This window comes from Centroberyx gerrardi, chromosome 13 (assembly GCF_048128805.1).
Source record: "Centroberyx gerrardi isolate f3 chromosome 13, fCenGer3.hap1.cur.20231027, whole genome shotgun sequence".
In the NCBI taxonomy this organism is placed as follows: Eukaryota; Metazoa; Chordata; class Actinopteri; order Beryciformes; family Berycidae; genus Centroberyx; species Centroberyx gerrardi.
This window is the reverse complement of record NC_136009.1, coordinates 13,015,015-13,028,610: the sequence shown is the minus strand read 5'-3', so window position 1 is coordinate 13,028,610 and position 13,596 is coordinate 13,015,015. Positions and strand designations below refer to the sequence as shown.

General features: G+C 42.4%; 1 protein-coding gene across 2 annotated transcripts; it reads right to left on the bottom strand.

The window, feature by feature from the left end:
* Positions 1-7,497: 7,497 nt before the first annotated feature.
* Positions 7,498-13,510, bottom strand: metap1d (methionyl aminopeptidase type 1D (mitochondrial)). Of its 2 annotated transcripts, XM_078287439.1 has the most exons (10): positions 10,981-11,020; positions 10,303-10,469; positions 9,942-10,091; positions 9,693-9,841; positions 9,105-9,147; positions 8,821-8,984; positions 8,639-8,736; positions 8,159-8,206; positions 7,995-8,073; positions 7,498-7,838 (listed from the first exon to the last, which is right to left on the bottom strand). In XM_078287439.1, the coding sequence occupies exons 1-10, from the start codon at positions 11,018-11,020 to the stop codon at positions 7,754-7,756; spliced, it is 1,023 nt and encodes a 340-aa protein (XP_078143565.1). In that variant the 3' UTR covers positions 7,498-7,753. The 2 variants fall into 2 exon arrangements, with proteins under 2 accessions (XP_078143565.1, XP_078143566.1); XM_078287440.1 differs by lacking the exons at positions 10,303-10,469; positions 10,981-11,020 and adding an exon at positions 13,450-13,510.
* Between the last annotated feature and the right edge of the window lie 86 nt (positions 13,511-13,596).

Sequence of the window (13,596 nt, the reverse complement as noted above, 5' to 3'; positions counted from 1 at the left end):
TGGGAGTTATAGTCCCATGGTTAAAACATAAAGACGTCATTAAACACGCACGCACGCACACAAGACATACACACACACACACACACACAAAAAGCAGACTGTAACAGATCCATTCCCCGTCCTGATGAGTGTATTGATTACAGTCAATAAGGAGTAATGGATGTCTTCTCCTGTCCACCAGTGCTGTAACACCCTGGGGACAAATGCAACCCCCCTTTGTCCTTACAGCTCCTGGATATGGGACAGGCAGAGCTGGTGTGTATGTGTGTGTGTGTGTGTGTGTGTGTGTGTGTGTATGTGTGTGTGTGTGTCCCAGCCCTGCCCAGAGGATGTAACATGAGATAGTAGTGGTTGTGGGAGAGGTCCAGTGTTTGGTGGGTCCAGGTGTGTTTCAAAAAGCCGAGGGAGCTGCAGAGTGAGAAAAGTTCATTTTCTTTCTGCTCATTTTTCACTTGACAGATTCAGGTCGGCAGCGGAGGCCTGTCCCAGACAATTAAATAACATCTAAGTCACTGTTACTCACTGATAAGAATGGGTGCATGGGAGGCCAGTGCACACCCAGTCAGAGATAACGATGGTATTATTTTTCCTCCCCTTTCATCTCAATCCACTAATAAAACTCTCAGTCTTCAGCACACATAAGTCAGCTTCTAGCCGCCATCACATGGGTCATGTTTCACAGCAATACAAGCATGCTGAAAATTTTGCCACCTCTATTTGACATGGAATACTTCCAAAAATGACAAAGAACCGCTCTATAAACAACAAACTATAATGTTGAAGAGGCAACAACAGTCTTAGATGAGGCCACAAGCCTGGAAGTTAGAGAAGTGGGCTTGTGACTGGAAGATTGCCAGTTCAAATCCCTGGGAAAATTGGGCCAGTAAATGAGTAATGTTCTCCCCTCCCACACTACAGTGGAAGTGCCCTTGAGCAAGGCAGCTATCCCCTAACTGCTCCAGTGGAGCTGTTTGTTACAGCTTGTAGTTGGGCAGCTTCCAGGTGTGATGGTGTAACAGCATGAATATGACAAACCTGTCTTGTTAAACATGCTTCATAAATCAATTTGATTTGATGTGAATATGAAGCAGCGTGCTGCTGAAAAAGACCTTCCCTGAATAAAGGAAGGTTAAGTATAAAAAGTGCTTTGGCCACAGTGCAAGTTGAAAGAAAAAAGTGTGAAGTGAGCATGTCATTCTGCAGGTTTCTTGCTTCAGAAATGTTGACAATATGGTGCTTAATTATCAGAATGATGTCTTTATAGTCTATGGAAAAATATTGTGTTCATTTCATGACACTATAAAGTGAACCTCATCCAAAATATCCAAACTATTAGAATTGAAATACAGCTGAAAAATCTTACTGTAGTGTCTGTGATGGAACTATGTTTATTACTACAATAAATCTACCTCTTTAACCACTCCCCAGCTTCAAGGGACGCAATCAAACAAGCACACGCACATACACACACCACACACACACACACACACACACACACACACACACACACACACACACACCAGTGCATCCTAGTCGACCATAACTCAGCAGCTGGCAGCACAACAAAACAGGCCCCCCATAATGCCTTGCTTTGACAGCCAAGAAGGCCTAATACTTTATCGAGTAGGACTCATTGTTAATTCAGACACACACACACACACACATAAATAGTGAACTCACTAGTGTGTTTTAAGTGCGCTTTGAGGATTGTAGCGGGGACCTTCAAACGTGTGAAGATTGTTTTAGAAATTCCTCCACCATTCCACCGTTCCACCATGGCACCATGGAGGGAACTTCCTTCCCTCTGTTATTGTCTGCTGCGCTACTGTACATGCACGCATGCACACACACATACACACACACACGCACACACACATACACACACACAGCTCAGATGCTATTGTTGAAAATATCTATGGTGTATAGGAAGGAGTGCAGTCAAAGCAGGAAAGCTAGCTCTGATGTCTGTTGACAAGCACTGCATTTCTACTTCTCTGTCCGCTTGTCAAGACTGGATACTGTAATCATATCATATCATATCATATCATATCATATCATATCATATCATATCATGTCATATCATATCATTTCATATCATATTGTATCATGTCATCAGATTAGAAGACACTGACACTGTGCAGGCTCTATCTCAAGTCAGTCTGTGTTTCTGTTAAATTCTCTGAAAATACATCACAGAAAAAAATAAAAGGGGGGCGGGGGGTGGGGGGTCTGACAAAGAGAGTGGGGAATTGTTCTGAGGAATAAAGGAATAAAACACTTGTACTGAACGCATTCCTTGCAAGCTTATCTGATCCTATCCAAATGTCCCTCTACACCTCTCAATGTGGCCTACGCACACACATACACACTAATCATTCACACACACACACACACACACACACACACACACACACACACAGCTAAAAGGCTATCCCTCTGAGCTGTATAACCGGTTTTCCCTGGTCCAAACACAGTAAGAGAGGGCATTGTGCAGGGCAGTGGGCTCCTCTGTGTGTGTGTGTGTGTGTGTGTGTGTGTGTGTGTGTGTCAGAAGAAAACAGCCAGACAGAGAGAGACACCATATATCAGAGACCTTTAGTGCTGCCTCAGGCGATGCATACCACCGACACACACACGCACGCACTCACGCACATACACACACACACACAAACAAGAATACAGGAACACAAAGAGATGTGCATACTCACACAGTCACACAAGAAGAAGTTGCATATAGTCTGTAATAGAGGTTATTACTCCTCTCATCATAAAATGACTTAAATCCCATTTGTTATTTTGCCCATCAGCTCTCATTATTTAGACAATTTGTGCCTTTGACGGGGGTCAAAGGTACAAAGAGCCACAGAGAAGTTCAAGTGCAACTGCCTGTAAATCAAGGCAACACAAGGGGATGCACACATTGGTTTGATAGTTGGCCTCCCTATGGACTGCCATGCAAGATCTCTCCTTGAAAAATGTTTCCACTGTATTGAAAGAAAAAGCATTCCTGGCAAGGAAAGTCAAAGTCAGGAGGTCAAAAAACAAAGTTTTTTCCACCTTTTAAGTGTCAATCAAGAAGAAACCCACCCATCACCAGTCTGGTGACTCTAGTTTACAACAGTCTCTCTCTGACACACACACACACACACACACACACACACACACACACACATTCCTGCGGATTAACTGTAACATGTGACAGACAGATATGTACCCTAATTGGACATTCTTCATATAAGAGTTTTTAGGCTGGACGCAGGCACCCATGTTGTCCATTCCAGGTATCACATTATTTATCTATCTATCTATCTATCTATCTATCTATCTATCTACATGAATAAATGGAGTCTCAGTAATCAATCATATATATGAGATCAAATTCCTATTCACACAGACAGCTTGTCAAAAAGTAATAGTCAGGGGAACGCAACACACAACATAAAGAGACAAGACAGTGGAACATAAATCATAGAATGAACAAAGGCAACCAGACTGAGGGCAGACAACAGGAAAGGAATGGCATTACAGGTTCATATGATATCCTGTCTCCATGTTTTGTCTTCAGACAAGAATCTGAATACAGCACTGGAGACATACAGTATAAATCATATCCACTCTCCCCTCAGTGCTCACAAAGGAAAGATGTGACTCCGTTAACTTTCTACCTCAAAGCTTGTGTTGTCTGAATAGTCTGAATAGAAAGAAGGCCCTTCATGGAGGAGACTCTGTGAAGAAAAGGTGTGTATTCATCTTGACAAGTCAGAGCAGCCTGCAGCTACACGTCCTGGTACAGTGAGTGTTCAGTCACTCACTGTACCAGGACATGTAGCTAGGGAATAAGCTCAGCTGTTTCTATGTAATGCCCTGCAGATGCTCTGACTAAGCTGCTAGGGTGGAGCAATTATTCAGTCACACACATACCATGTGTGTGTGTGTGCGCGTGTGTGTGTGTGTGTGTGACAGACCTGCCTCCACAGGTCTGAGAATGATAGGTCACCTTGGCAATGGCAGAATCCACAGGTCACCAAGGAAACCAAGGATTCCTGTGGTGAAGTCCCAGGTGAGTGTGATATATCACAGGTAGAGTCTCTCACTCTCTCACACACTCACACACACACACACAATTAGTATGCGTGCACACCTGGAATGCATGTACTGTAAGAACGTGGGAGAAAAATAACACTTTTACCCACTTATTCAGTGCTTGCAGAACAATTCCACACACTAGATGATACACACAGACACACACACACACACACACACACACACAGAGGCTCCCTCGCACATGGTGGGCTCAGTGTGAGGAATGCAGATGGCTGATATGAACATCATGTGTGACCGCATCTTAAGGATTAGTACGTCTGGAGCAATTTGTAGGTGTATCTCCCCATCACAATGTGTGTGTGTGTGTGTGTGTGTGTGTGTGCATTCTACAGTGTGTTTCATGGATTCCAAGCTGAGCACTGGACTACGAGGATGTGTGAAGGACTTCATTCCAAAACGCTCCATTCATTTTGAGGAGAGAAACTGATCAGCAAGGCCTATAGCTAGGTCATAATGTCAATAATAATCCATAAGGTTTTACTGTCATGCCATCATTTTTTAAGAGAAGATGCTGCATTTTTTAAAATGGTGGATATATTATGTCAAGCTCCTGCGTCAAAATGGATCCTTGACACAACGGTGGAGGAATTAAGGGAAACGAGCAGAGGGAGAGGAGAGAGAGCAGGAATGTGTCCCAACATGTCGAAAGAGAGCGAGAGATAGGGAAGAGAATTCCCCTGATCACGATCCAACATCTCATCCTACCACTCCCTGCTCCTCCCTAAACCCTTCCCTCCTGCCTACCTCTGCCCCTCCTAAAGCCTGGCTGCTGCTCCTGGCCGGCCTGCTCCTGCTCTTTGCTGTTTTCACTTCACTTTCTCTCCTGCTGCTGACAAACACCTCACTTGTCCTAAAACCCTCCCGCAAGTCCTCTTTGTATCTGTCCAAACTCCTGTGAACGTATACGGTGTTCCTTCTGAACTCAGCCTGTCCTCTGCTGGAGGGAGACCACTAAGAACTGTTTACATGACTCCTGTTCGGACTCACAGGAAGCTCATACTCCTTCAGCTACACACACACACACACACACACGCAGGCCACACCCCATCCTTGTGAAAATCAAATAGGTGGGTGTATTGCTTCATCAAACAGCCCTAATATCCAGAGGCACAATAAATAAAGAATGTGCACTTTAACTTTATTAAACTGGGAGGTTGTTCTTCACTGTGTTGATTTTGTGCTTAGAATGTACTAAACTGTTTATCCAAATGCATTTTTAAGAGCTTTATCATAACATGTCAGCTAAGATATGATATTAAGTTATAATATGTGAATCATTTCCTGGCTGGACATGACCAGACTCCAGATTAGATGACCCACCTTTATTTGTCTAATCCTTCCTGCCCCACCCACAACTGGCATGGGCATGGGCGCAGGAACACACTCACACACTCACACACACTCACACACACACTCACATACAGAGCCATTGGCAGGAAGTGAAAACACACCCACCAAAGGGCTGCAATCCTTTTTTTCTCCAATCCATACAGTTTTTACTCTGATGTATCTCTTCATCATGCTCTCCACAGTCAGCGGCATGAGAAAATATTGTTACAAACCCAGGAGCAACTTTGCACAATCCACACTGCGTTGTAAACAGAGAGACTCCATGAGACCTGGATCAGGTTGTAGGAAATCCTTTTACATCACTCACTGGCCACATCCGGTCATCCAACTCAAACATGAAATGACAAACCTGTCATTTGTGCTGTAATCACAATGACAAATGGCAGTTATATTGTGCATGGCTGCTGTTTGCATATAAGGCGTAAGGACAGGAGCGGAAAGGTAAGGAAAGGTTCAGACTAGAGTGTTTGTATGGTCTGCTATGATCTCATCTAGTCTCATATCTTTTCTTTATCAAATCCACCTGTAGACAAAGGAGAGGAATTGAGAAAAGAGAACAGAGGGATGCTGCCTCTCAGCTATGCCTGGAATTTACCCCACAACAGATTTTTTTGGCCTGCAGTTTGAATAGATTGTTCTATTCACCACCTGGTAACCAAAGTGGATGAATAAGTTAGCCTCAGGCCATGGGAGTAGATTATTTCAACAGTGATAATGACACTTGACATGGATTATTATAATTATTATAATAGTGCTAAATTCCAACATCAGGAAACGGGCTATAACATGCTGAAATGTATAACCGTGTTTTCACTGATTTCACCACATGGCACAAGGCTGGGACACAATCAAGAATTTTATATGGTCAGGAATGAAGGAGTATGGTGTGTGGCTTGTGAATCAGAAGGTGTGTTTGGTATGAACATGCTAGTGAGTGGTACAATTCATTACAGTAGTGTGCTGCCATCTACTGGTTATACATTCTTGTAATTTGACTGTAGTGATACGTCACTCATCATTAGCCAGGTTTCCATTCATTTATCCGACATACAGTACGTTATAATTCAGAAGGATGTATGATTGGGTGACAAATGCCTTCCAAGATGTTTCAATTGAAATGTCATAAGCTCCATTGAACTGTCATAAGTCCCATTGAACTGTCATAATGCCTACTGAACTGTCATAAGTCCCACTGAACTGTCATAAGTCCCATTGAACTGTCATAATGCATACTGAACTGTCATAATGCCTACTGAACTGTCATAATGGCTACTGAGCTGTCATAATGCATACTGAACTTTAATAAGTTCCATTGAACTGTCACAAATCCCATTGAACTGTCATTAGTCAAATTATGAGCACAGAAATAAAATCAATAGAAAGGCCATTTTCTGATGGATCACAGTAATCTTTTGCTACAATTAAAGATGGCTGCCACAGATTCTTGATGTTGTAGTCATGAAAATGAGTCATTGTAGCCAACAGAATGTCAAGCTAAATGTTGCCATGGCCATCGTAACACATGATGTTCCCTGACTCTCATGCACCAAACCAATGCTGATATCCATCATGACAACATTATCAAATGTGCCATGCCAGGCATCTTGAGGTGTGCCAGTCAAATGACCATTCAAGAGTGCTGATTTGATTAGATATGGCCATTCTAATCATTCCAGTTCTGTGGTCATGAGTTCCATTGACCTGTTAGAAGTTCCAGCAACCACTCAGCTCTGTGCATTCCCTTATGACAGTTCAATGGAACTTATGACAGTTCATAAATTCAATTGTTGTAAGTCCCATTGAACTGTCATTAAGGAATGCATAGACCTGAGTGTTTGCTTTGTGAAATTGAATGGTCTAATCAGTCAGCTGTTGATGGGCTAGCAAAAACAACACATTGAAATTTGAAAGCACCCTGACCCTTGCACTGGTAAACAATATTAACAGTCACACATGCATAAAACTGAAACTAAACATAAAGGTCTGTGCACTGGCAGCCATGATTTTTTTTCTCCTAATAAATCACAAATGCATTGTTCATAATTAAAAGTGAAATAAGAGATTTAATTTCATAAGTGACTTTTTACACTGCATAGAAAAGGTACTCTTGTTTAGAATGATGTGTCCAGGCTAGTTACCGTTTAGGTTCTTTTAACAGTACATTTACGATCACAACAGGCAGTGTAACTTCATAAACAGTAACAGTAAGTTTATGATCACAACAGGTAGTTTAACTCCTCTTTGATGTAAACAGGCTCATAGTTTGGACAGCAGGGGTCAGCAGTTAGACTCCTCCAGGTCACAGGCTGTCCTCTTCTGGTAGTTTGGTGAGAATATCCACTCCGGAAGAGGTGATGACCACTGTGTGTTCAAACTGAGCCGACCTGCACATACATAAGCACAAAACAGACCGGCACACACCAGATTTTGACTATAAGCTTATTAAGATGCATTGTTACTTCTTAAAACACAACTGTCTGCTGTGTTTGAAACCACACGGTCAGGAAAGAGTGTGCTGCTAACGTGACTGCTACACATACCTTTTATCATCTCCAGACACTGCTGTCCACTTGTCCCTCAGAATTCTAAACTCTGAAGACCCCTCCATCAGTATAGGTTCTGCAAATCAACAGACAATATCAGACAATAACTCATACAGAGAAACACCTACATGTGCACACCAGAAATGTGAAATGTAACTCACCTATTGTGAAGGCCATCCCTTCATCCATGATCATGTCATTGTCATTAGCTGAAAACAAAGACATAAAAAGGGTTGTGGAGTGAAAAGACTAGTGACAACATGGCCGATTATCACAGATTTAATACATTTTATTATGAGTTTTCAATATCCTAGCCTCAAGTGAATCAATATCCCAGAGTCAACAATAAAGTTTTACAATGATATGGATAATATGTCATATATATCCTACAAATCCATACGCACTTATCCTAAATTCAATTCATTCATTCATCTTCCCTTCCCATCATACCTTAAATTCATACCTTAAATGCATATGTATACACACGTGTATACACACACAAAGAGTGCACATGTGATATGCACACATTAGCAGGTGTTCCCTTCTCACACAAAGCCCCCCCACTCAAGTTTCATACAAAACCCAGGAAAGCTTACAGCAGTCATCAATGCCACGTCATGTGACCACAGACCCAAACTTACCATGGTGCCAGATCTCAGGATGGCCGTGGAAGTAGGAGCCTATTCCATGTCCAATGAAATAAGGACACACTTGGAAGCCATTGGCGTGGGCTATCTCACTGGATGTGGTACACAGAAATTATCAGTTGACATCAAGAGAGGAATTTGAACGTTTGGTATGTATGTACTGTGCGTGTGTGTACCTAATAGTGTTTCCTATAACACAGAGCTGTGCACCCGGCTTGCAGGCAGCAATGGCGTCGTCTCGACAACGCCTGGCTGTGTCCACCAATCTCCGCCCAACCTCATCCACCTGGCCAATCAAGAAGGTTTCTGAGGTGTCTCCATGGTAACCCTCCAAATACACCTATCATGAACAGGCAGAAGTTAGTGATGGTAGTAATATTGCTCTGACTGAGCTTTAACACCTATGTATTTGTGTGTGTGTGCATGTCTATTAAGAACAAGTTAGGGCACATCAACTTACAGTCACATCAATGTTGATAATATCCCCATCTTGAAGTTGTCGACTGCAAGACACAGAAAGATGAATGGTGTATAGAGAGAATCCATTACATGTCCAATCATGCACAACCCGCCAGATATGATTAAAAAATAAAGCAAGTAATGTAATATTTTCAATACACAACATGTTATATCCGAGAGCAGAGACAATTTCTTTTCACCCAATGATGAATTCTATTCCAAAATGCAACATTTCAATTTTGGAAAAAGATCAAGACCTTAAGTTCATCACTGAAATTTCTAAAATGTAATAAGGACCCTATCTTTAAAGGTGCTAGCATTTTGTGCACCAAGGACTTACATTATCAACAATCCTTTAAAAAGTTACCATATTCTGTTTTCATTTTGAGCTAAAAATCATTTTGTAAGCGTGGGTGTTATTATTATTATATTCCAACTGGTGGATACCTCATTTTGGAATGAAACAAATCCAGTATAAACAAAGAGCAAAATGAGATCAAATGAAATTCTCTATCCAAGGACAACATTAAGAATTAATGTTTTTGCTGTGTGTATCCAAATGACCTGAGTGAATTTCATGTCCATTTACCTGTCAGGTATACCGTGGCAGATGACGTTGTTGACCGACGTACAGACCGACTTGGGGAAACCCCCGTATCTGAGGGGGGAGGGGTAGGCGTTGTGTTTGATCGTCTCCTGGTGCACGATGAAGTCTATCTCGTCTGTTGTCATGCCAACCTGGAAGTCACACATCACACTTGTCATGTTGATTTTCAAGTGACACAGACACACACATAAACACAAACATACACAATACATGCAGTGATTGAGTTCCTACCTTCAAGCTGCGTCCAGCCAGTAGTAGCACCTGTCTGGCTAGACTGCATGCTCTGGCAAGGCCCTCGATCTGCTCCTGGTCTTTGATCTCTATGTAGTCTGGCCATTCTGGGACCACTCCAGTGCCGACATAGCCAGGCCGCACAATGTGCTACAGTCAGGGAGAAGTGGAAAGACAGGGTGTAAAAGGTGGGTCATGTTGTTGCCCCTAGGACCCATACACAAACAGGTTTATTATACTGAGAGATGGGGACCTAACTACGATACTGAATGATGAAATTCAGAGACTGAGAAGAGTTCCTCTAGAAGTTACTTCCTTATACTAAAGCTGTTGCATTGTGGGAAGTACAGGGTGCCTGTACCTTGGGCACTGAGTAGGCAGGCCTAACAGTGGCTGGGCGAACTACACTGTGGGACTGAGAAGCCTTCCACTTCCTCCAGAAGAAGCGTCTGTGTTGCTGGCACAGGAGGGCCGTGGGAGGACCAAAGCTCCCCAGACAACAAACTCTCTGGAGGAAACCTCCCAGTCCTGAGGAAAAGGAGAGACAGCTCTGTTTATGGACGAGAGGCTCCTGGTTGTCTGCTGAGAAGAGACAATGCTTTATCTTTGACAGTCTGGGATAGATAGTGGGATTCCCTTTCTGCTTGCGCTGTCCTTTCACTCGGCTGTCCACGGGTTGTTTAAAACAACTGTAGAAACCTATGGCGACAAGAGTCACAACACATTCCTATAGAGGCTACGTCTGTTTGTTAATTTAAGTTGGATTGTAGTCGCTTTGAAAAAAGCTGAAGTCGATACACGGACATACAGGTGGGTATAGGTGTGGTAGTACATAATGTGCTGAATAGGAGCGGTGGTAGGCAGCGATGGCTGCTGTAGCAAGCTAACATTAGCTAGCAAAGCCAACATTGCCTGCTGTTGTCACTTTTTCATCTATTCTGTAAATATCTACTGTTCTTTATTGTACTCGTGGATATGTCCTGTCTGAGTACTCGCCATTGCTAAGTGTGTATTTGAAGTAGGAAAGGGTGTTTAGTACCTGCTCTTGCTGCAAACCCTGCGGCACAGGGCGCCGCCATATTGTTTGTGCAATGTGGTCACGTGGTATGGGACAAGCGCCTGTTCAAGTGTCATTCATGGTGTCATTACTGTTTTACTTAGAGAACAAAATACAATTGCTTTTCTTTTTTTACTCTTAGTATTTTAAAAGACTAATGCGTTGTCCTGCAATCTGTATCTGCTAGTCAAAGCAGTGGCGTGTACAGACTCTGAAAGGGGCAGGGGCAAAATTATCTAAGAGGGCAATAACTTCTGGACCCTGGTGGCTCAGTTGGCTGAAGTGCCATGAAAATGCAAGCCTTGGGTCGAAATTGGCCTGGAACCTTTGTTGCTCTGTCACATTCCCTCTCCCCCATCTTTACTGTCTCTTTTCACTGTGAACTGTCTAATAAAGCAGAAATGGATGACCCTGATGAAGGCCACAAGCCGAAAGGCATTGGTCTAACAATGAAGTTGTTCTATATACTACAAGTGTTGCTGAAGTTTTGACCTTTTTAGACCTTTTTCCCTTCTCCATGCACCTTGGACGTAGGTGAAGTTGTGCCAGAAACCCCTACTCTAATAAAGCAGAAATGCCATATAAATGATCTTTTAAAGGGCACTTCACCAAAAATGCTAGGGAGGTCTGGGGGCATGGTGCTCCCCCGTGGAGAGACTTTTGAAGATCTGCTTTTAAAACCTAATTTATGGTGAGTTTTGTACAGTGGTATATACATACCCTTTCAAGGGAGAAAATGCAATATACTAAAATTTCTCATTTTAATTTCCTAACCCTAACCTCTCACTGAGATTATGTAGGCTTAATCCAATCTAAAAAATTACAGGTATAAAATTATGTGCAATATGAACTTGAACAACCGCCCTCCCAAAGCAGTTTCTTTGTTTACCAAGATAGTTTTTCCATTTTCATCTTTCAGACAACGAAGAAAAGATGTTTCCGTACAAGATGATAAAGCACTCAACCAGTATTATTATTTTCTAGATTACTCAATTTATACAAAATAGGTGGTAATTGAGTAGTAATTGAAATGTACACTTTCATCCACAATGTGCACCATAAGAGTCAATACATAACACAAGTTTTCCCTATATAAAATGTTTATTGTCTGCGACCCTGTGAGGACCATGTTTGGGTCTCGACCCACTAGTTGTGAAACACCAGTAGAGGGCATCGCTCACTGCAGCGGAGGACATTTCCTTGACTGTTAAACATTAAGTTACATAACTCTGCGGCCGTGCCCAGTGCAGGTAGTGGAGATATAGGTCACCACGTTATCAATGACAACAAACACTGTTGATATCTCATATGAACGCCTCACCAAGGTCACTGAGATAAGCTCTCATCCACTAGTCTAGTAAGTAAATAAAAAGTGACAACAGCTCTCAGCACTAAAATAAACATTCTCTCCGTCTACTGATTTGGCAACAAAGTCAGTTTTCCTTGAAGAGGGGGATAAAGATAAGTGAAACCGGAAAAGAAAAGCCTGTGGTCAGAGCAGAGATGTGTCAGTTGGCAGCTTCTTATTTCCCTCCTGCAGTCCACTGGCAGTTTCACACTTCACTGGTTTGCAGCAGTATTTTGCACAGTGTTGGGAAACTAAGGAATACACAAATCCTGGACTGTGGAGACTTTTCTGCACATGATGGCATATATGACACCTTTTCTGTGCAATGTTCTATAATATAGTAGTGTGGATAGATGATAATGCATAGGCTATTTGCCCACTGGCATTTTTCTGTAGGCTACATACTGTATGTTACTGGAGCATTCTGTAATAGGCCATATATTTGATAAGGTGTAGGCTACAGTTTTTTTTTATAGTGCTAGTCTGCAAGCCACGAGACTTTAGGCTACGCCTTCTGCAGACTTGTTAATGTGAATACAATGCACATTTTGCACATGTATAAGTAAATTCTATTTTATTCCTTTATTTTTAATTAATCTTACACTGTTTTATTGCTTATACTATATCGGCCTTTTCCTAACTGACTCCTATGCTGTTGCAACAGATTTTCCCACGGGAATCAATAAAGTCTCCTCTCTCCCAATCAAATCCTAAATGAAATTACAAATACCACCTTGAGAACATAACACTCTGGTAAACAAATCTTCACTGAAGTATATGAGAGAGAGAGAGAGAGAGAGAGAGAGAGAGAGAGAGAGAGAGAGAGAGAGAGAGCGAGAGAGAGAGAGCGCTTGTGTGCCTACGTGTCTGTGTTGTCATTCCGACTCGACTTTACTGGACTGCAGCTTGCAAGGAAAGGTCCCGTGAACAAGCTCGTTTGGGAATCTGTGTGGAATTCCGCCCCACTGCAGGAAAACTTTACACCATCCTCAGTTGAGTGTAGTAGTCACATGATTGCAGAGCAAATACCTTACACTCAGGACACACCCTACCATTAAACCAGAGACTAAAGTGTGTGTTTGGGCGACAATTTGTTATTATACCTTGTCTTCATGGCAGTGGTTCCCACAGTGGGGTCCGGGGACACCCAGGGGTCCTTGAGGGGGTTTCAGAGTTCCTCCTGCAAAATGAGACGTGTCATATTTTCACAGAGATTAAATATATGGATGAATTCAAAAATCCTCTCACAT